Genomic DNA, 25,424 nt, shown 5'->3' with positions numbered 1-25,424 from the left:
TGGAGGCTCCCACAACTAAATAAAACTTCACACACTTCTTTTCCATGATAATACTAACTGAATGAGAGACATAGGTTCCATAAGTCTTGCTACTATTTTGATTAAGATATGCCTGCTTTTGTACTTAGACATTCTTTTTTAATATACAAATGTAAGATTTCAAGCTTCTATTTCTTTTGTTATTCCATGCTGTGAAGTGGAAGGAAGAACATAGACATGATGTTCAAATGTCTCTCTGTCCATCCATCTGTCTGCATAGCTGGGTGCCAGCAGGCTTGGTCTGTCAAAGCTGGTTGACAGCATGATGGGTCTGTCAGGAGCTGGTTGCCAGCATGATGGGTCTGTCAGGAGCTGGTTGCCAGCATGATGGGTCTGTCAGGAGCTGGTAGCCAGAATTGGGGGTTGTGTGTAGCGGGAAGCTCCTTCATTGTGCTGCCAATAGTCTGATATTAAACAAACAAAATGTCTTTATATTTTCAGGTGTTTATGCTTTCGGATTTCTGTTTATGTTACCACAGTTATTTGTCAATTACAAGGTAGGTATTGATCTAATTATGTAATTTTGGGCTCAGAAAGTGTTGGTTTCTCAGGTTTAGACCGATTTTTAACTCCCTGGGGCCGAAATGTGACTATAGGTGTTATATTTTCTACCCCTGTAGCGTCGATATCCGACTATACTCATGTTATCAGGACTCCCCAGGACGACGATTGACGAGTATAGTCGCGGCACCGAGATCATGCTGATTGCATCACGTACTTGTTAATTTTTGATAATCCTGACAAAAGCAAAATTATTTTGCATACTGGTTATTATTTCTTAGATGTTATAATTATTATTATTGCTAATAATTAGTTCCCTTGTTAAAATAAATGTTTGTAATTATGCGGTCATGTAAAGGAAATAAAAAAGATGAACTCCGCTATGTTTTATTCATACTGTATTTCAAAAGAGTAAAATAATGTCGTCTGCCAGAGATCTTTCTTAAAATAAAGAAAATATTCATTATCGTGCTAATTCTGACATCAGTTCCATTGGATGATGATTAGAGAAATGAATGGTCGGAAATTTTTAAGTTTTAGAAGGCCGAAATATTCGTACACTTACATCACATACGATACATATGGATAAAAATAACACAACAAAACATTTTTTCATAAAATACAAAAAAAACGTTAATAAACGCATGTTTGTAAATTTAATAATTCTTCAAAGGTGGGTGTAAATATTACAACTTAACAGTCTCAGCACGTGTCACACAACCTTTGTGTACATGTTTAGAAATAGATTATACATCAAAATAAACCATCGATATTCACAAAAAAAACGGGTGTAAAGTCGAGTAATGCTGATGTAAATATTCTGTTTTAATAATATATTTCTATTTATTGGAATTGAATGTGTTTACATGCGAAAAAAAGTAAGAAAATCAGAAATGTTCAAATATTTATTAAACGCTATAGGTGTGTTAAAATTGTGAATATTTCGAAGTGAAACTATTATTCTATTTGTATATAAGATGGACGAAATTGGATATTAGAATAAATTTTGTTCAAACTTCGAAGATTTTGTAAGTTTATTTTAATTTACACCCAAGTTAATAACGTTTTCCCCGCTTGATTTCAATTGACTTCATGCGAGTGTGATTATGATAAGATCAGATAATGTTCTTCGACGTCAGGTGGTAATTCTTATCTCGCCACAGCAGGTATGTTACGATACAGGCCTCAGGGAGTTAACTTTTCAGACCAGCTTTTAAAATGAAAAAACAAAGAAAAACAGTAGGCCTAGAAAGAGAAAAAGTAAACAAATTCAGTTGAAAATCTTAATACATTATGACCTGCCAGCAAGAAATTGCTGACTGCACTTTAAAATCTGCAAATATCCATTTGTGAATGGCATGTATCAGTACTATGTTTGCGCAGTATTTCGATTGATGCTTGCAGCTTGCCTTATTTAATGTTTTAGTTGCTTTAATTGAGACTGGCTGCCTAGGTTTGGATCATTAGCTGACTTTTCTGACAATAAATATTTGAGTTATTTTTGACTTGGACCAACTGTGTAATGTAATTTAGAAATCGGAGGAAAATATTTCTTACAGTTTTAAGTTAATTTGCCTAATTGTTTGTTTGAGTTTAAAGCAGAAGTTTGGCTATGAGAGACGCAGTGTTATAGATAGTCTCTTGCTTTTCTGATTTCACAAAATGTTAACAGATATGTTAAATTTTATTTGTTTATGTTGAATAAAAAAGCACCTCAATTTTGGTCTTGTCTGTATTTTTTGGAAAATTATGAAACTAGAACAAAATAATGACCAGATGTAAAACAGGTTTGAGGTATATCATGTTATAATAATTTATTCAAACTGATAAATCATTTCTGTTGCATGACACATTCATTTCTTTACACTATCATGTTACAGATGTTTTACTACGTATCAAAGCAATTAAAGTGATGTGTTCTATCTGGGATGTATTGATGATTTATCGCTGAATAAAATCATTGTTTGGAGTTCAGATGCGAAGGAATTATATCATGAGGGTGCAGCCTGAGTGATATAATGATATGCATCTGAATGTCAATGATTATATTCAAGATCAAATAACTAAATGAGATATATTATTTCGATTCTAACAGGTTACCAAGGATTTTAAAATACATCCATGACGACTCCCATTGAATATTTGCCTGTTTTCTGTTGGTTTCTTTTCCAGCGCGCCGCTATGCCTTTTTAACGCTATGACGTAATAGTTATGACATCAGAAAAATGAATTGTTGTTTAGTAAAACACAGTTTTTAGCCTTCTTTGTTTAATAGGGAAATGAAACGGGTTGTGTTAGTATTTGAATTATTATACTGTGACTGATCGATAGCTGACAGAATAGGTCAATTGTACACTATGGAATGTCATGAATTATTACCAAAGTATATTCTTGGTGCCTCTAAACAGGTCGAGTGGTTAATGTCACGGACTTGACCCTCACTGTTGCGGGTTTAAGTCTTTCTATGGGCGTTGAATTCTCTATGTGAAGAAGCCGCCCAGCTGGTTGACAGAAGGTTGGTGGTACCACCAACATGCCCACTGAATGATCCATGATGGAATAATGCACGGAGTTGCACCTGGGGTCTTCCTTCACCATCAAAGCTGGGCCATATGACCTTTTATTGTGTCAGTTCAACGTTAAACGCAACAAAAACAAAATAAACTAACAAAATTTTTACCAAGACAATTTTGAGATGATGAGCAAAGTTGACATTTTGCTTATGTTTGTCTAAATACTTTAACCTTTAGCCTGCTGCCGGCAATTGATTCTGGCTTTGTGACCAGTACTGTTCGCTATTCAGTCAGTAAATTTTCAGTGAACACCCCTTCAAATAATAAGTAGTACTGCCCAAATTGAATGATGGAACTTTCCATTTTAGAAATTTAGTAGGGTAAGGGTTAAAAGGCTTTCACACTGTAATTTCATATCAGCTGTTTCACAATGAAAGATATTTTTATTTTATCAAGAATGTGAGTAAATGAACATAGTCTGTGTTTTCACAGAAACTGAGGGAGTATCTTTATGACGGGAAAATGTAATGTTGTTTCTTTCTGTTTCAGCTGAAATCAGTTGCTCATCTACCTTGGAGAGCCTTTATGTATAAGGTATGCATAAAATTGTATTCCATGACCACCTTTAAAGTTAGATTTTTTATGAAAATTGGGTTGCCGTAGAAATGTTCGTTGAAGCTTCTTGTTGCATTTTTAGCTCACCTGTCACAAAGTGACAAGGTGAGCTTTTGTGATCGCGCAGCGTCCGTCGTCCGTCTGTCCGTGCGTGCGTCCGTGCGTAAACTTTTGCTTGTGACCACTCTAGAGGTCACATTTTTCATGGGGTCTTTATGAAAATTGGTCAGAATGTTCACCTTGATGATATCTAGGTCAAGTTCGAAATTGGGTCATGTGCGGTCAAAAACTAGGTCAGTAGGTCTAAAAATAGAAAAACCTTGTGACCTCTCTAGAGGCCATATATTTCATAAAATCTTCATGAAAATTGGTCAGAATGTTCACCTTGATGATATCTAGGTCAAGTTCGAAACTGGGTTACGTGCCGTCAAAAACTAGGTCAGTAGGTCAAATAATAGAAAAACCTTGTGACCACTCTAGAGGTCACATTTTTAATGGGGTCTTTATGAAAATTGGTCAGAATGTTCACCTTGATGATATCTAGGTCAAGTTCGAAACTGGGTCACGTGCGGTCAAAAACTAGGTCAGTAGGTCAAAAAATAGAAAAACCTTGTGACCTCTCTAGAGGCCATATATTTCTCAAGATCTTCATGAAAATTGGTCAGAATGTTCACCTTGATGATATCTGGGTCAAGTTCGAAACTGGGTTATGTGCCATCAAAAACTAGGTCAGTAGGTCAAATAATAGAAAAACCTTGTGACCACTTTAGAGGTCACATTTTTCATTGGGTCTTTATGAAAATTGGTCAGAATGTTCACCTTGATGATATCTAGGTCGAGTTCAAAACTGGGTCACGTGCGGTCAAAAACTAGGTCAGTAGTTCTAAAAATAGAAAAACCTTGTGACCTCTCTAGAGGCCATATATTTCACAAAATCTTCATGAAAATTGGTCAGAATGTTCACCTTGATGATATCTAGGTCAAGTTGGAAACTGGGTCACATGCCGTCAAAAACTAGGTCAGTAGGTCAAATAATAGAAAAACCTTGTGACCTCTCTAGAGGCCATATTTTTCATGGGACCTGTATGAAAGTTGGTCTGAATGTTCATCTTGATGATATCTAGGTCAAGTTCGAAACTGGGTCACGTGCGGTCAAAAACTAGGTCAGTAGGTCTAAAAATAGAAAAACCTTGTGACCGCTTTAGAAGCCATACTTTCGAATGGATCTTCATAAAAATTGGTCAGAATGTTCATCATGATGATATCTAGGTCAAGTTCGAAACTGGGTCACGTGCCTTCAAAAAGTAGGTCAGTAGGTCAAATAATGAAAAAACCTTGTGACCTCTCTAGAGGCCATATTTTTCATGGGATGTGTATGAAAGTTGGTCTGACTGTTCATCTTGATGATATATAGGTCAAGTTTGAAACTGGGTCAACTGTGGTCAAAAACTAGGTCAGTAGGTCTAAAATTAGAAAAATCTTTTGACCGCTCTAGAGGCCATATTTTTCAATAGATCTTCATGAAAAGTGGTCTGAATGTTCACCTTGATGGTAACTAGGTCAGTTTCGAAACTGGGTCACATGCGGTCAAAAACTAGTCCAGTAGGTATAAAAATAGAAAAACCTTGTGACCTCTCTAGAGGCCATATTTTTCATGAGATCTTCATGAAAATTAGTGAGAATGTTCACCTTGATGATATCTAGGTCAAGTTCAAAACAGGGTCACGTATCTTTGAAAACTAGGTCAATAGGTCAAATAATAGAAAAACCTTTTGACCTCTCTAGAGGCTATATTTTTCAATGGAACTTCATGAAAATTGGTCAGAATTTTTATCTTGATAATATCTAGATCAAATTCAAAACTGGGTCACATGAGCTCAAAAACTAGGTCACTATGTCAAATAATAGAAAAAACGACGTCATACTCAAAACTGGGTCATGTGGGAACAGGTGAGCGATTCAGGACCATCATGGTCCTCTTGTTTTTGTACTGATATACTGTGACTTGGGTTTACCACAAATACCGGTAGGTAAAATTTTGATGCCTGGTGACCCCTTGTTTTTTGGTATCTTTTGAAAGAGTTGTGTCTGCTGAACAAGAATTAGTAAATAAGATGACCGTAAATAATATGCATGAATCACAGTACAGTCATGATTTTGACTGTGAAATGATACACTGTAATAACTGGATTACTGTTGAAGCATCATTGAAAACTATAAAGTAAAAAAAAAAATTCCCTTTAACATATTTTTTGTCATGTAATTTATATTTTCTTTTTCAGTAGACAATACGCTTTCAAATGATACCAAATTAATTGAGCTTACCAGGCATCAATTTCTGATATATTTCAGTAGCACTGTTATATAGAACTTGCTTATTTGTGGATCGGTACCTTAAGTGAATTTGTAAAACAGTGCATTTACTTCTAAAATGATAAAGATTTATGGTCTGTCAATTGATTTATCATGGTTCAGAGTTCAGATGCAAAGGAATTGAACCATGAGCCCGAGTGTCTAAATATCCAAGCACCTGAATGATAAACTGTCGTAAATTAAATGATAAACCAAAAGAATGCCTTGATTGTTTTTATTCTTACATGCGCATTGAAGTATTTTGATAATATTAATGTTGGACGTCATTTATATGAATAGTAATCAAACAGATATGATGTATCAATTTGATGCCATAATTGACGTCTTAATGCTCTTTTACGAGAAATTCTGACATACCTGTTACCACACTTGTGTTCTAAATGATATGTCATAATTATGCTTGAAGTAATTGACTAGACCCACTGCTGTTATTGATGTTGTTATCTTTTCAGGCGTTCAATACGTTCATAGATGATATATTTGCATTCATCATCACCATGCCGACAGCTCACAGGCTTGCCTGCTTTAGGGATGACCTTGTGTTTGTTGTTTACCTCTACCAAAGATGGTTAGTCATTATTTAACAAATTTTATATTTCCATATTTATTAAGGTAGTCTGCATGTTTTGTAAGTCAGAGGTAATGGTGTAACATCATTAATTTGGATAACATAGAACAAAGCTTGTATTTCCGTTTCTGTTGTGGTTTTAACAACAATGTTACAAAATATTAAAACAACAATGTTACTAGATATTAAAACAACAATGTTACTACCTTTCTAAGGGTAACATAATTATGATATTACAAGTTTTGACAAATGAAATTATTCTAGATTATGTCTTAAAATCAGCTTGAAATGCACAGATCTCTTTAATAGTGGGCAAATATCTCAAGAGCATGTACATACATTTTATTTCATCATAGTATACCACAATATTTAATGTACGAATGTGGGAAGTTTCAGTAGAATCTACATTGTAGAAAAATTTATATTTTAAAAATTGTAACCAAAATTAAGATTTAACCACAGACTCCCTTTATGAGAACTTACGTGAGGTCCACTTTTCAATTCAGCCTAGCAAAAACATTAAACACACAAACCAGTCTTTTTTCATTTGCTGAATTTTCTAAGTATATTCTGTCATTTTGAAAAATCCTGGTAAAATCAAATTCTACATTGTAGAAAAAAATCTGACCAGAATATGCATAACTACCTAAGGCTGATTTCAGTACACTCCTGCAGCACCTGACCTCGTGTTCTCAAAACATTTTCAGTCTCAGCTGAGTTTATTTGTCATTTATATCTAAATAGCATGTTTAAACCTAAAATTATGTTAATAACTATTTTCAAGTGGCTGTTCAGTATTGATGGTCAGTCTCAGTTGGAATTTAACCTTGAAGTTTTAGTAAAACTGATATCAAAATTTCAAACTCAAACACAGCTAAGACCGAAAAATGTTTTGTGAACACGGGGCCGGATGATTATTTGCAATCTAACAATTTTGAAAATGATCAACAGGGTCCAAAATCAGTGGAATGTTCTGATTCTTGTACAGTAGGGTTAAGATGAGTGTATGAGAATAAATCAGTCAATAAAAGAAGTTTCTACAGCTGGCATGTTTAAATAACAGCCACCTTTTTGTTTATTAGAGGTGGTGAGTCTTATTTCTGATGATCCTCCAGTAGTTGTTTACTGGTAAGAAAATAGTGAGTCATAGATGTTATTATAAATTGCTAAAACTTATTGTCACATTTGGACAGGGTGAACAAGTATAATCACCCCCTGATTGACAACATCATTTGGGCTTGGTAGTTAATATTGAGTGTAATTATCATGTCACCCACTGAAGGGTGAATTCTTGGTCACTTCTCTAATGTTATTTAGCAGATTTCCGCAAACAAAACAAGGACAAAAGTCCAACAGGAACAGTCACGCTCAAAGAACAGAGCCACACATCCAGCACTCCACATGGAAATACGTGTATATGCAACTGTATACACACAGAGTAACTGAGTACATGTACATAGGGTATATCAAGTCAACTCGTCCCTAGTCAACCTGTCCCCGTTTTGGTAATTCTCCCCCCAAATGTGGTAATTTCGTCCCCTCTCTTGAAATATTCAGTCAACTCGTCCATGTTTTGGTCATTTCGTCCCCCCTGCATAGATTATTTAATTTCGTTCATGCTCTATTTACTTTGAAATCCTTTATTTACTCACGTTATTTTAGAAATAGTGATACTGGAATTGCTTCTATTAACTAAACATAATCAAATCTTTAAAACAATTTCAGTATTATATGGGGGAAAGGCAGGATAATGTATAGAAATATAGAATTTAGATAAATTAATGTTACTTAGTACTTTGTATCTAATGTCTTGTTATTACATGCCTTTGTTTGTGTCATGTAATATGTCATAGATACTTGTACAAATCTTAAATTTTGGTTTTTTATTTTCACTTGTTCAATGTGAGCTATTAGTATAGGTGGACAATCCAGCATCAATCGTTCATCATCCTGCATTCACAATTTCATTTAAACTTCTACTCTTAAACACTTGTTCAAAGTTACAACAAACTTGGCTAGAAGCATTTTAGCCTGCACTTTTCTCAAGTTTGTTCAGATGGTTTAGCTTGGCGTGTTTAGGGGCTGCCAGGGCTAAAAATAGAAAAACCTTCAAACAGCTATTTCTCATGTCGAACCACTTGATCGATCTTCTTCAAGCTTGGTCTGTAACATACTTGTACGGTCCTCTCTCAGTGTATCTCACTGACTGAATAGCGAACAGTGCAGATCATGATCAGACTGTAAAGATGTGCAGGCTGATCATGATCAACACTGGTCACAAAGGCAGAACCAATCATGTCCAGCATGATAAGGTTTATTAGGCCATATTTCAATAGTATATCAATTGTGCAATGGTGGCAGTTAACCTAACCAGTGTTCCTGGATTCTCTACTAGAACTAACTTTTTCTCTGCAGGTAACTGCCAACTTTTTCACATGAATGAAAGGTAGACATTTAACCTAACCAGTGTTCCTGGATTCTTTACCAGAACTAACTTGTTCTCATATTTGTCAGAGTTATGTTTTTTTTTCGGACTTAAGATGTTGCAAATTGGTGATTGCCATTCAATAACTTTTCAAAGGATGACTGGGTTGAATTAATTTATGGGACATAGTGTTATGATTATAATATCAAGGCCAAGTTCAATTTTGTTTATAATTCATTAATTTTTGATGGAGTTATATTCCCTTTTTGACCTAAAATATGGTTGTGTGTTCTGTTTCTCTTGGAATGTTGAAATTTCAGTACACTAAATACAGGCCAAGTACAATTTCACCACAACCCTGCACACCTGATCACTCTTACCTCCATTCCAAGGTAATATAAAAGTTCACTACGTCTTGCATTGTCGACAAGTAACATGACCATATAGTAACAGGAAGTGGGGGCACCTGTGTCTTATGGACACATATCTGTTATTATTTAGGATAAAACTTTACTTTATAGAAATTACTTTTACATTTGTATTTATATTTTCAGGCTTTATCCAGTTGACAAAGCCCGTGTGAATGAATATGGCCAATCATTTGATGATGCAGTTACAGAAAAACCAAAGAAAGAATAACAGAAATATCTTATTTATTATATATTATTATATTAGAAGAATACAAGTTGATATTTTTATCCAAAGTCATCTACAATACAATCTCTGTAGATGACCAACATTGAAAATACTGAGATTTTTAAGGTTAGTTAATGAAGTCAGCGATTTTTTTTCTTTCTTTATTAAGTACGGGTAAAAGGACCTTTTCCCAATTTAAAAAATGACAATTTTTCCTAATTTTCAAGCAGAAAAAATTCCCAAAAGGCAAAAAGCTGGTCAAATTGTCTAGTGGTTTGGTATTGTATTGACTTGTACATGCAAAAGAAATTTTATCTTTGCAGTTATTAATGATCCCTTGCTTGCAATTTTATGATAAGTACAGGCCAGTGCTGCGTCATTCTTCCCAATTCAGTCGGTACCGGAACTTTTCCCAAAGTGACAACAACAAAAATCACTGCCAGAAGAAACCTTGTCAGTAACAATCCGATTTATATGGAACTGTTTTATAAGGACTAGGGAACTATTTTATAAGGAACTATTTTCATTTACTATATTTCATCCAGCAGAGGTTTCACTCTGTCAGGTCAAACTGTTAATGGTGTAGTTGAGGGAAGTAAATGTGTTTAATTTCTTAAATATCAACGTCCTAGAAATATAAGGTCACAGTTGTTACTTATAGGCTTTTATTACACATACATTGTTAGAAACAACATTAAAAGGGCTGTAAATTGAACATGAAATCATTATTCTGTGACCCAGTTTTTTAAACCCAAAGTATCTGAAATCATTAGTCCTCCACCTCTGATAATTCATGTGGGGAAGTTGGCAGTTACTTGCGGGGAACAGGTTTGTACTGGTACAGAATCCAGGAACACAGGTTAAGTACACTGCCCGCCGTTACATGACTGAAATACTGTTGAAAAACGGCGTTAAACCCAAAACAAACAAACAAATAAACCCAAAGTGACATTTTGTAAATGATGTAAGGTCTTATCTGTTACTAACAACCCAATTTTGTCAGTTTTAGAAATATCTATGGAAGAAAAAGATTCTGTCAACCTTTTCATATAGCATATAAAGTGATTTTAGATACCGTTATATAGTAGATAGGATGTAAGTAGCAGATATAACCTTTCATTATAGAGGATTATAAAAATGGGGCATATACAATTTCTTAACCCTTAGCCTGCTGGTGGCAGATGATTCTGCCTTTGCGACCAGTGCAGACCAAGATCAGCCTGCACATCATAGTCTGCACTGTTCGCTTTTCAGTCAGTAAATTTTCAGTGAAAACCCCTTTGAATAGTAAGTGGTACTGTCCAAATTGAAAGATGGACCAGTCCATTATAGAAATATAGCAGGGTAAGGGTTAAATAACCTCAGCAATGATGTTGCAGTACGGGTACAAACATGAGAAATATGTAATATACAGTTTGTTTCAAGTTAGTCTAAGAGAAATCTTTCTCTTGATTTTTTGTTTTCTACCTTCACTGGTATTAACCCTAAAGTTTCAAGTGTTTATCCGAAATGATGTCATGGAAATATATGAGATTAATCACAGATTATCTTGTAAGACCAGAGCACATCAGCAAATGCTGGATAAGGACACTGCCAGGAAGTTAAATAAATTCCAAGCCAGCTGCCACCAGTGAAATAGTGTATGCCTCAAAATTAAATGAATTGGCCCATTATGTAGTGTTAAATACTATTTTCGTACATCACTTTTGTGTTAAAAAAAAAATCATGTTACATTGGTTCCTTAGTGATTGGGAACATCTTCAGTTGATAAATACAATGTATTTCATGTACTCAACAAATTTGATATACATTTTTATGCCCCCCTTCGAAGAAGGAGGGGTATATTGTTTTGCAGATGTCGGTTGGTCGGTCGGTCGGAATGTAGACCAATCCGTTTCCGGATGATAACTCAAAAATGCTTGGGCCTAATATCATGAAAGTTGATAGGGAGGTTGATCATCACCAGCAGATGACCCCTAATGAATTTGAGATCAGTATGTCAAAGGTCAAAGTCACAGTGACCCTGAACAGTTAAACGGTTTCCGGATGATAACTCAAGAACGCTTGGGCCTAGGATCATCAAAGATGATAGGGAAATTGGTCATGACCAGCAGATGACCCCTATTGATTTTGAGATCAGTAGGTCAAAGGTCAAGGTCACATTGACCAGGAACAGCAAAACGGTTTCCGGACGATAATTCAAGAACGCTTGGGCCTAGGATCATGAAACTTGATAGGGATGTTTGTCATGACCAGTAGGTGACCCCTATAGATTTTGAGGTCAGTAGGCCAAAGGTCAAGGTCACATTGACCCGAAACAGTTAAATGCTTTCCGGACAGTAACTTGAGAACGCTTGGGCCTAGGATCACAAAACTTAATAGGGAGGTTGATGATGACCAGCAGATGACCCCTGTAGAATTTTAGGTCAATAGGTCAAAGGTCAAGGTCACAGTGAACCAGAACAGTAGAACTTTTGTTTACAGTGAACAAATAATTTCTGTTTCTTGTGCAATTACTGAATGTATCAAGGGGGACATTTCGTGTTTAGGATATATTTGAAATAAAATCACAACAGAGGAGTTATTCTTACAGAAAGAGATACCAAATTCTTTACATTATTTGGTGCATCAGCTTTATCTATAGGTGTTTTATTCTTTGTTTTTGTTATTTTCACTATTTTGTTTAGGCATAGCCAGCATCAAGATTTTGATTGCTTTAAATTGTTTTCGATATTTATTGACTTGAAAATCATACAAATATCAATCATTGGATTTGTTTGTTAATTACCTCCCTTTCATATAAGACATTTCATTATATAGTAGTTGCAGCTTGACCACGATGGTTGACCTTAGGCTGATTATTCATATCGATTATTTCATTGTAAAAATAATGTGTGCTTAAGGTAGCTGTGTATATTTATATGGAATTAGTTTGTAAACAGTGCAGTATCAAAGTATATATACTTACATTTGATCAGTTAAAACTTTCCAATACATTAATTTATATTTACATGTCAAAGAAGTTTTGTTGAAAATAACACGAGTGGCACGAGAAAATGGAAATATAAATTTGTGAATTCAAGCCTTTACACCACTGCAGTAAATCTACATAACGATAAATCTACGTCAACTTTAAATTTATGAATGCAGAGAGATGAAGTGTTTTACGTACACTCCTTTTCAATAATAGGTTGTGCCTAATTATGTATTATAATGCAAAGGTCAACTATCGGGGTCAAGTTGCTTCCACTATAATATTTCTTTTTATTTATATTTTCTAACCAATTAAAATAAAATAAAATAAAATCACATTAAATCGTTGAAATACAAATACCAACATTTGAAAGCATTCACTAATAATAGATTTTCAGACATTTTCAAACTACGTAACATCTTAATGAATAATATGATAGTTATAAAGGTATGATTTATTTACTGTTTTCTGTGTTGCATGTTGGCATGCAATATGTTTTGTGAAAAATGTTCAGAGGCGGGGTTTGTTGTTAACAAATTCTTGTCTAAGTAGTGTTGATAAAGGTTTTTTCATTATTCAGTCATCTTTTCTGAATAAATCCTATTATGAAAGTAAGTCCTGTCAATTGAATTATCATGACATTGCCAATGAGATAATTATGCAATTGCCAGAGTCAGATTATGATGATATTGCAGATCAAATTAATATTGAGCCGTGCCATGAGAAAACCAACATAGTGGGTTTGCGACCAACATGGATCCAGACCAGCCTGCAAATCCACGCAGTCTGGTCAGGATCCATGCTGTTCGCTTTTAAAGCCTGCTGCAATTAGAGAAACCGTTAGCAAACAGCATGGATCCTGACCAGACTGCGCAGATGCACAGGCTGGTCTGGATCCATGCTGGTCGCAAAGCCACTATGTTGGTTTTCCCATGGCACGGCTCATATTTTAATTGCAAAGCAAATTATTATGATATTACAAGTTTGATTATTATAAAATTGCAAATCAGTTTTATGAAATTCATTGAAACATTCATCTAGATTTCAGTTTATTTATTGATAAGCAGATTGAAAGCTGAAAAACAAGGATAAATATCCCAACAGGGAAAGCCATGTTCCAAATATGCAGCCTCTCCAAAAAACAAACCAGCATGCGGTTGTGCACAAGACCATTTCACACAAAGCTAACACACTAGGCAAATCAAACAAATGAAGGAACAGAGTGGTGCACCACCTTGGAACGGTCAGTGGCAAAGCGACCTCACTCTTACCCTCACCATGTTCCAAAGTCACAGGACAATGTAAATAAAAGTTATCCCGCCAAGTGAAACCCAAACATACGCAATGGCAATAAAAGGCATGTTATGTAAAACACAAAATGCTCTTGCATATTTACATAAAAAGCAATCCTTAAGAACCTAAAACGCATGTACTCAATGCCTTTGCGGAAGACGGGGCAACAAGGGAAACACCGTTAATGGCCTGACGAAACAGGGGAGAAGACGGAAATCAAAGCAGCTCAGTCCTGGTCGGATTTAAGAACTACCTACGATAGCGTCACCCACCTGTTCCATCAGTTACAGTCAAAGAAGAAAGCATAGCGTCCAACTGTAAAATGGCTGAATAACAATCATGTGGTGTGTCTCAAAACAGTTGGGTCATAACTTCTTTTAACAAAACGTTTTATAACTTTACATAATACAGTCGGAAAATTTCCATGACCCAAAAGAGTCTTACAATTTAATTTTGAAACAATGTTTCCATCTTTATCAGTTTTATTTAGCATTTGACTGTTCAGCCTGTTAAGACTGCATGCAATATTGGCATTTAGAAAAAATGACAGTATTTAGTATACTATATATGCTGTAAGTGAATATATCATCTAGGATAGTTCAATAGTTTAAGTGTTAAATAATCTAGGGATCTTTGAAATCCCACATAAGTATTTCAGATGGAGCGCAGACAAAACTACCTGCTTCCCCTGGATAAAATCCCCTTGGGTGTACAAAATCCCCTTTTCGATATTTGTCAATTATAGCCAGATATTTACTGTATTCTATATAAAATTGATGATTATTTTTGTTGTTTCTAATTAAAGTTTTAATTTAACAATGTCAAAGGGGTGATTCTGGTTAGATTGAGCAGGAGGGGTTTTGTCTAGGAGTTGTGTTGGTTGGGGTTTTGTCCCTCACTAGTTCCAAATTTATTTTTGAACCAAAAATCAGCTTATATTGTTTTACATATTTTATTTGTTTTGTATTGTTAAGGAAGATTATAATATTGCTTAATTTGTGTCTTTGTTCTTATACTTGTTGCTTTGTTTTATAAAAGAACAACAATTGTTTTTGTTGCATGAATATACATTTTGAAAAAAAAAATCTTACATGGAAAGCAGAGCCCAGCAGTTAATGTTGGTGACCTTGAATGCTTTTCCCACCTTTTTAAGGGAGAAAGGAGGGCAAGTTTAGTTTGTTAAAATTATGTCTAGTCATTCATTGTAAAACTACGACTTTTCATCCAGATATCAAAATTGTTTGTTATGACTGTTTTGTTGAATGTTCCTCGAACTGATTCTGTTTTGCTTAAAATTTTAATGTGTCTTTTTTTTCCAATACAATATGTGTCTGAAACAGGCTTTCATAAAGTTGTATACAGTAAACCTCACTTATAAGGATCGGATATAAGGAACACTCGGTTATAAGGAACAGTTTTCAATTCCCCGATCTAATTCCTTCTTTATTCAATGTAAAAATCCTTGGTTATAGGGAACTCGGTTATAAGGAACATTCGGTTATAAGGAACACTTTTTCCAGTCCAAAGTATGAAATTCAATGGAAAACACCTCGGTTATAGCGAACAGACATAAAGAATAAAATAATTGAAAACCGGGAAATAAACAGCAGAATCGCTGATGACGTCAGAGTAACGCCAGCACTTTCACGCGCTTTCATGGACATGAATAAACACAAATAATTTCATCTCTATGATATTCATGGATACGATTAAAAGAAAATATATAATAGCTTCATTAACATTTACCAAATACTAGAAGATAGTAGACTTATATTTACTCAAAATTATGTACTAGAACTACATGTATTAGGGTATTTCATGTTAATAATAGTGAACGAAAATCAGTCACGGTCACGGTCATACTGTCCTAAACAAATGTGCTAATTACGCGTGATTAACAATGGCAAACAGTCTAGTTTACCAAATTTCCAATTGTAAAAAATAAGGCAGGTGCTAAAATGGACAGTAGGAAACTATAGGTATAATTTACACTTTAATCCGTACGTCTGGCGCCGTTGTCTAGTCGCAATACACTGTATGTCAAAACACCCTAGATTTAATCTTAATGGGTAGTCTAATTTAACATTTTTGTAATAAAAATTTGAACATTTATTTTATATTCGTATTGATGCCTATTCACATAACTTACAGTATCTTAGCCACATTCATGTAGACCTTACCATCTCTCCAGGAAAGGACCTGTACTAGACTCGCAACTTTCTCACGTAAAGATTCATGGTCGGTCCGAAGTGTGAGAGTAAGCCCTTTTCAAACGTTAGTCAAATAGTGTTTGCTATACAAATTGTGTTCGTTATACAAACCTCGGTTACAAGGAACTAGTTCGCTATACGGATATAAGGAACCTCGGTTATAAGGAACAATTTTTAGAGGTCCCAAGCTGTTCCTTATAAGCGAGGTTTACTGTAATTAAATATAAATTGATATTTGTTTGTATTTGTTACATAATATGTACACTTGTACTGGTGCTTATCTATACCTCTTGTTAACACAGGATGATCCATGTTTTCTGATGACATTTAGTAGATCCTATGTATTTGTTGTCGACATTTTTACATATAACGTGTAATCTGACAGGGTTATTATGCACACTTGGAAGTTTTATTTGATAAGAAGCATGTTTATTTATATTTACTCATTTTCATTATTAAAGATACTCAACATTTTTGTAATGTATGATTTTAAAGAATAATCCCAAAGTCACTTCCTTTTCTACTGTGACATGACTTCCTTTTCCACTGATGATGTCACTTCCTTTTCCACTGATAATGTCACTTCCTTTTCCACTGATGATGTCACTTCCTTTTCCACTGATAATGTCACTTCCTTTTCCACTGATAATGTCACATCCTTTTCCACTGATGATGTCACTTCCTTTTCCACAGATGATGTCTTATCCTTTTCCACTGATGACATCACATTCTTTTCCACTGATGACGATCATCTCCTTTGGATATTTCTAGTTACAGATACAGATTCATTTAAAGTTGTAATTTCACTAAGACTGAAGTCTGCAGGGGACACCAGTCCAGTTGGTAAATTTTTAAATCGGTAATATAGGTGTCTTTTGGACCAGACTTTTCCAATTTGAAAATAGTAATATTTCAAACATAGGACTGTGTGTACAATAAGCTTGTTGATTACATGCAGAAGTGTTTGAAGACAACAATAGACCTAAGAAAATGTTATCAGATACTATGGATCACACTGTATATACAACTGTAGATACTCGCTTACACGTAATTTGCTCTCGTAAACAAATGCCTTCCATCTGTAATTACAATAATTATATTATTATATATGTAATATTAGACAATTTTCATTAAAGTTCAAATATGATAGACAACATTTAAACACTATTTCTACACAAGTTTGATATTTTGAGGTTATTCATATACGCAAGAAATATAGATATTAATAGGTGTGCAATATCAGACATATACACTAAATAATTACATCTTGATGCACGAACATATACATGTTTTTAATTTTAGCTGGACTATTCCAAGAATAGATAGAGTTATTGCACTCACCTCTCCATCTGTATCTGACTCGTGTTTTGTTTAAGTTTTTGTGTATAATCTGGTTTCTCAGTAACTACTAATGGAATTGTACACACTTGATGCTGCGATTATCTGACATGCAATGCACAAGTTCCATATTTTGCATGTTTTAAGTTATGCCCCGTTTTCAGCTTTTTGGTGGTCTTTAAATGTAAGATCATATCTCAGTAACCAATTCAAACTGTGTCCATAACTATATTTGCTTTTTCACATGGTCATGTCGCTTTAAATTTCAACGTAACAGTATTTGTGGTGTAATTTGGTATGAAATGAGCTGTGCCATGAGAAAACCATCATAGTGCATTTGCGACCAGCATGGATCCAGCCCAGCCTGATCATCAGCGCAGTCTGGTCAGAATCCATGCTGTTCGCTTTCAAAGCCTTTTGCATTTAGAGAAACCATTAGTGAACAGCATGGATCCTGACCAGACTGCGCGGATGTGCAAGCTGGTCTGGATCCATGCTGGTCGCAAAGCCAATATGTTGGTTTTCTCATGGCGCGGCTCAAATTATGGTAGTATGATGAGAAAAATTGTTCTATGACTCAAAATCTTTGCCTTTTTTGTTCTTGATTATGCCTATATTTGAATTATTTTACCTTTATTTTATAGAAATGTGTAAATCAGATGTTAGAATCAAATGTAAAATGAAATCCTACACATAGGTATGTGTACCCTTGCATTTTTGAAATCTGAGTTTTTCAATATGTTTATGGGAAGGAACTGCATGTTTCATTAGGTGGATACTTCATTTGTATGTTTCAACACTTGGCTATCTTGTTTGGTTGCTTCAAGAATTACATACCTCATATACATGTTTCAAGACTTGCATACTTCATTTGCATGTTTCAACACTTGCATGCTTCATTTGCATGTTTCAGCAGTTGGATGTATACAATGTAAAAATCATAAATAACTGAAAGTTTTACATATTTCAGCCACACTGTGCACTGCAATATGCGAAATGAATAGAGTGTTAGAAATACCGTAAAATATACTAGATAGTCAATTAAATATTCTCCTCGTTTCATAGCATGACATTCATTGTTATGTATTACGATTGTTTCTTGTTTCGTATTTGTGTGCTGTGCAATTAAAACTGAAAAGTAATAAAAGCATTTGTTTTCCTATTAACATACAATATTACGAACACGTTCTGGGTGTGGGCATCCATCTAGAGTGGTCTTTGACTTATCTTGACAATTGTTTATGAAAGGTTACAATCAAATATAACATTGCCTTACAACATCAAAATGATATAACTCGTTTACATTAGGCACATTGCTGTGTCAGATTGACTGGTTAAACTTTGGTCATCAAACATTAATACTGAATTAACTGATTGTGTTCTGTTTTCATTTCCAATATGAAAAACATCACAAAAAGGCTACAATATAAGCAAATATAAGTTCTGAATCTTTAACACAAAGCTCATCTTGCATGCCAAGAATATTGTGTAAAAAAAGAATAATTTGCCGGACATTGATGCTGCACTGACATTGATGCATGCCAGCCTGCATCGGGGGAGCGTTGGTCTACAGATCAAGGGGTCGTGAGTTTGATCCCCGGGCGGGGCGTATGTTCTCCGTGCCGATTTGATAAAAGACATTGTGTCTGAAATCATTCGTCCTCCACCTCTGATAATTCTTGCGGAGAACAGGTTAGTACTCGTATAGAATCCAGATTATTTTTGTGTTTTTATCTCAGGTGAGTTTTTGTGACCGCTCGATGTCCGGCGTCTGTCGTCTGTCTGTCTGTCAACATTTAGCTTGTGTATGCGATAGAGGCTGTATTTTTCAATTGATCTTCATGAAATTTGGTCAGGATGATTACCTTGATGAAATCTAGGCCAGTTTTGAAAATGGGTCATCTGGGATCAAAAACTGGGTCACTAGGTCAAATCAAAGAAAAACCTTGTGTATTTGATAGAGGCTATATTTTTCAATTGATCTTCATGAATTTTAGTCAGAATGATTGCCTTGATAAAATCTAAGTCAAGTTTGAATATGGGTTATCTGGGGTCAAAACTAGGTCACTAGGCCAAATCAAAGAAAACCCTTGTGTATGCGATAGAAGCTGTATTTTTCAGTTGATCTTGATGAAATTTGATCAGAATGATTGCCTTGATAAATTCTAGTTCACGTTTGAATATGGGTCATCTGGGGTCAAAAACTAGGTCACTAGGTCAAAAAAAGAAACCTTGTGTATGCGATAGGAGCTATATTTTTACAGTTGATCTTCATGAAATTTTGTCAGAATGATTGCCTTGATGAAATCTAGGCCGTGTTCGAATATGGGTCATGTGGGGTTAAAAAGTAGGTAACTAGGTCAAATCAAAGAAAAACCTTGCATATGCGATAGACGTTGTATTTTTCAATTGATTTTCATGAAATTTAGTCAGAATGATTGCCTTGATGAAGTCTAGGTCAAGTTTGAATATGGGTCATCTGGTGTAAAAAAACTAGGTCACTAGGTCATATCAAAGAAACTATTTGTTTAAACTCGAGAGACCACATTTTTGGTCCAATCTTAATGAAAATTGGGCAGAATATTTGTTTCCATGAAATCATTAGGTCAAACATGTTTACACTGTTATGGTGTGTCTCTCAGGTGAGCGACCTAGGGCCATCTTGGCCCTCTTGTCTTAAAGAAAATTGGAGTGAACAGTCGGGGGAGGAAGAGATTGGAGTGAAAAGTAATGGGAATGAAAGAGAGACACATTAGATAAGCGTAACCTCTCTTGCGGTTGTGGAAATCTTCCTGGAAATTTGTTTTTTTCTTCATGTTTTATGGTTTATCAGTATTGGGAAGTGTGTTTTTAATTGGGAGTGGTCCAAAACTTATCCCTGGGTGAGGGAATGCGTAAAAAAAATCTAAGCGTATTGCCGTTCCTGCAGAAAAGAAATTGACATTGCTGGGATGGGTGAAAGTGCCCTACGATCTCGCGCAAAAGGAGACATACAGGAAGAGCGAGAAATCCATGACTGACATGTTCGCTAACTACTTCAACAAAGACTTAGATACTCATTAAAGCAAAATAGAAAACAAACCTTAGCGCCTGTATTGTCGACCGCAAATATTACTGGCCTGTCATGTACAACTATGTGGAGTAATGTGTCAAAAAATGATGTTTTGAAAGCAGAAACTATAGGGACATTACGTGCCATTGTGGAATATTCTTCAAACAAGTTCAATGAGGAAATAAATAAGATTTTCAAACAATGCTTCCTGATAGTGAGATTGCAAAAAGATTTTCACAGTTGTAAATATATTCAGTGTTCAACTTTGGAGTTTGTTTTATTAAAGTGTTGATTATTTCTTTAACTGTTGTTCATTTTCCCAGATTTTCAGTGACATTGTTCAGCTAGTTTATAACAAAAATTCTGCTGTAAGGGGAATATTAAATGCTGCATATTTGAAAATGTAAGTATCCTCCCTTACGTAAAGAAGTCCTTGAAACTAGCTTACACTTTCCTTGAAAAGTCCTTCATGTTTACTAGAGCTTGCCTGTATGAACCCTGTTTAATCTGTTCGATGGGGATACCACTTCACTGAATTTGTTTTCCCCGGAGATATGGCCCTTAATATTTGCCATTTTACAATATCTGAGTATTAAGTGGTTAGAGACATACATTTTTCGTAAAAAATAGTGTCTAGTTTATCAGCACCAGTGAACCATAACTCTCACTTGCATTTTTGTTTGAATTATTGCTCTTTTGTAGTTCGAATTTCTTGGTTATTTTTTTGTTCAGCTTTATCTAAAAACAAGTGAGAGTTATAGCTTTGAAAGTTTGCAGATTTGTTTATCAACATTAGTGCAGTATGTTGGTCAAGAACCATAAATCTCATTTGATTTTGTCAGAATTGAGGCCGTATTTGTACTTAAAAAAATGGATTTTTTTTTAAACTTTTCGTTAAGGTCCATTTTACTTAAGAGCAATAGTTTTGAAACTTGTCGAGTATGAATGCTAAAAACCTTAAATTTCACCGGCAGGTTTTAGAATGATGGCATTTTTGTGTGCTTAGAAACTTGGCAGACTTGTTTATCTTCATCTGATGAGTTCGTAGACCATGAAACATTTCTCTTGATTTGCATTTTGTCAGAATTATGACCCTATATTTACTTGAAAAAGGGAATTTCTTTCTTGAAATACTTTTTAGGTCCTTTTTACTTGAATATGTTATATATAAGAGCAATAACTTTGAAACTATTGAAGCTTATTAACATCATTAGTTGAGTATGTAAGTAAAAAAACATAACTCTGAATTGCATTTTGTTAGAATTATGGCCCTTCGGTACTTAGAAGATTGGAATTAAATGCTTTAAAGTTTTGTTTAGCTCCACTTTTCAAGAATAATTTAAGAGCTTTTGCTTTGAAACTGTGTACACATTTTATCATCACTAGAGTACTAAGTAGAATAAGAACCGTAATTATCTCTCATTAATTTCAGAAACATGGCTTTTTTAACTTAGAAAAGTGGTATCTTGGTGTTTTTTTTTGTTTACGTTCACTTTTCTTGAATACTACAGCTTTGAAACTGCATAATTGTGTTTGTCGTCAACAGGTGAGTAAGAGGTTTAAAAACCATCCGCATATTTCCTTACTTCTGGTGCTTACAGAGGCTTGACACTGTGAAAAGGATGATATATTATCAAGCATTGCTTCCATAAAAAAAATTTGCTAACTAGGCTCTCATGCAGAGATCACAGGTATGGAAAGTTAGGAAGTGTTAGGCAATGTTTTTAGCTTTGTAATTTGTCTGTCTCTGGCTGTATTTGGTTCGTTTGCACTGGAGTTACCTAAACACGTAAAATATGTTTACGCATGCGTATTAAAGTCACACTGATTGGTCTAAACTAACAGAACAACTAGTGTATGTCACTGTTTGAGTTCGGAGCCAGTCAGTGTTGACAGATTGGGGTTGAACTTCTACACGCTGGCCACGTCTAAAGTTGGGAAAGTGGTAGAGCTAACATGTGGCGCAACATGTAATATTTATCTATTCGCAGAGAACTCCAAACAGCTAACTTCAAGTTCCTACAGTTTTAATTTACATGTCGATCAGTATCAATATAATAGTCCAATATTATATCATAAAGTCCTAAATGTATTTTTTGTTTTGTGTTTTTGGTTTGGGTTTAACGCCGTTTTTCAACTGTACGGCGGGCAGTTAACATAACCAGTCTTCCTAGATTCTGTACCAGTACAAATCTGTTCGCCGCGAGTAACTGCAAACTTCCTCACATGAATTATCAGAGGTGGAGGACGAATGATTTCAGACACAATGTCTTTTATCAAATCGTCACGGAAAACATACGCCCCAACAGGGGATCGAACTCGCGACTCCGAGATCCGTAGACCAACGCTCTCCCTACTGAGCTAAGCGGACGGGTCCCAAAGGTATTATGTAGAAGACTTATAGAGAAACAGCCTTAAATTGGCAACAGTCATAAAAGATGGTGAACATACATTCCTAAGTATGCGAACGTTCTGCTACCAATATGAGTTCCGTCTCTTCTCTGTGTAAAAAACTCAGTCTTCTTAACTGTTTAAAGTAAATATACAAAAAGTCGTTTTTCAAAACTGAATTTACCAATATTTTGAGAGAAAAAATGATTGACAACCAATGGGACGATAATTTACATAAGAAAAAATACGAAATTGCTTAAGGGAAATCGTATTAACATTTCTTATCACATTCAAGGTATAGCTTTGCTGACTTAATCAGGAACCATCGGAATGAACAGGAAGTCAGTAACAGCTAAAGAAGCTGTTACAATAGAAATTAAAGTGATAAAATATTCAATTGCTTCCAGTACTATAAGTGTCAGAGCCAGTTGATAGACATTTTATTTACAATAAATACATCATTACTTTTAAGATAAATAAAATTATTAGAAATTCCTATATCAAAAAATCATTATGTAATAAAAGAATTTTGCTCGAATTCTACTTTATTATACTTGGCCTCTTGCTTAAATATGTTTCTCCTCAAATATTTCAAACGAATTAAATTGGTTTAAGTGATTCGAAGGTGTGTTTAATACTATAATTAAATTGATTTTTTTATAATATGCACATAAAAGTCTGGATATTTCCAATATATAAATAACACCAGTCTATTTATTGTATAATAGTAAATACAAATATTTACATTCACCCTATTCTTTTCCATTGAAAATAATGACGCTCATTTCGTATGAACAGCGAAAGGAAAGGCGCCGACGTCACGTCAACGCTGTTTAGTGATGACGGGCCGCAGTTTTGACGCCGTCCGCATATAGTGAGGGAGAACGTTCCTTAGATGACGTAACAGTTGTTCCGTCTGGTGAACAGAATGGCCGGGAATCTGATTTTAATGTTAAATAAAACAAAATATGTGCAATTTACAACATAAACTTGTTAACAAATGGAAAGTAAATATAATGTAAATATAAGAAATAAATTAAATTTTGTTCGGAGATCATGCGAAATGAACCCCAGAAAAGTGGATCGGCTAGTGCGATTCATGGATTTGTATTCTGTCGTTCATTTCGCATGAACACCGAAAAAATATATTTCATTTCTAAATGTCTTGTATTAATATGAAGTGTTCCTCTTCAGGCAGGCAAAACACTGAGTGTTTGCTTATTCATTGCTGGTTAAATCAAATTCTACATTGTAGCAAACATTTGACTAGAACACATGCATAATTACCAAAGGCTGATTTTAGTATATTCTGGCAGCATCTGATTCTTTCCAATCATAATCTGACAAATTTGAAAATGATCAACAAGGTCCAAAACCAGTGGAATGTACTTGGATGATTATCAAAATTCTTGTACAAAATGGGGTTAAGACATACAAGAATAAATCTGGTAGGGGACCTGTATTATATTAATATCAATTAATAAAAGGAGATTCTACAGCTGGCCTGTTTAAATAACGGTCACCTTTTTGTTTGTTAGAGGTGGAGAGGCTTATTTCAGATGATCTCCCAGTAGTTGTTTACTGGTAAGAAAATAGTGAGTATCGTGGTCGAACCGTCTTTCGAACCTCTTAATTGTTGACATGGGCTGATACTTATTTGCGGTAAATGTTAAATAAAATAACGAATCAGCAATGTAAAATAATCATTTATAAATACCTTGCAAATATTAAGTTACTACATCCTTCGTCAGTTATCCAACAATCGTCCAAAGTTTCCCACCACCCTAACATCTAAAACAAAATGGCGGCCAAAAATAGAGCACCTGCTTTCGAACCTATTTTTAAATTACAGCACAGTTCAAAAAAAATGTTCCAAAAGTCTCAACACTGTAACAGTAATTAACTTTGAACTTTAAACAATTCATAACAGTTATTTATTTTCTATTCTTCAGTGTTTGTTTGGTCATGGCAAGGGCAGATAAACGTATCATTACGCCTAATTACTCTCTGCTTGCAGCAGTAGATTAAGTGTGTCCAGTGTTTACAACCTGGAGAATCACACTGGGCCCACTTTGTAATCACCAATGACACACAATTTTTCAGTTGAGCTGGCTGAAACAATTTGCAGACGCAGCATTTGTCCTCATCTGGCATATCATCATCAGAGTCATCAGTGTTTGAATCTGTATCTAGAAGAAGGTTAATGTGTGATGGTCCAGGAGTAGGTTTCTGGGTGGTGGAAAACAATGGGCTGTACATATGGCTTTTCTTTGCTGGATGACTTCTTACAGACCTTCTTTGGGATGTTTGACTTTGGTTTCCTGGGTGTCTTTGTTGGCTGTTTTACTATGGGCTTGGTTTAGTAATAATTTGTTGTGATATGTCTGAACTGGTGATTTCCTGACCAGAAACAACATTACTGGAAGTTTTCTTAGCTGATGCCTGATGGAACTCCTTTTTTAATTCAATTACAGTCTCTGCTGCCCGGAAGTATGC

General features: G+C 34.9%; 1 protein-coding gene across 1 annotated transcript in view; it reads left to right on the top strand.

The window, feature by feature from the left end:
- LOC123549702 (lipid scramblase CLPTM1L-like) overlaps positions 1-18,632 on the top strand; it is an 83,939-nt gene extending 65,307 nt beyond the window's left edge. Inside the window, exons 15-18 of the mRNA XM_053546622.1 lie at positions 481-536; positions 3,603-3,647; positions 6,494-6,609; positions 9,589-18,632. Coding sequence (XP_053402597.1) covers positions 481-536; positions 3,603-3,647; positions 6,494-6,609; positions 9,589-9,673 — 302 coding nt within the window. The 3' untranslated portion in view covers positions 9,674-18,632. The remainder of the gene's footprint in view (positions 1-480; positions 537-3,602; positions 3,648-6,493; positions 6,610-9,588) is intronic.
- Positions 18,633-25,424: the final 6,792 nt, after the last annotated feature.

The sequence above is a fragment of the Mercenaria mercenaria genome, chromosome 6 (genome assembly GCF_021730395.1).
Source record: "Mercenaria mercenaria strain notata chromosome 6, MADL_Memer_1, whole genome shotgun sequence".
NCBI classification, from domain to species: Eukaryota; Metazoa; Mollusca; class Bivalvia; order Venerida; family Veneridae; genus Mercenaria; species Mercenaria mercenaria.
Note: the sequence above shows the minus strand (reverse complement) of the source record. Positions and strands in the feature narration are given on the sequence as shown.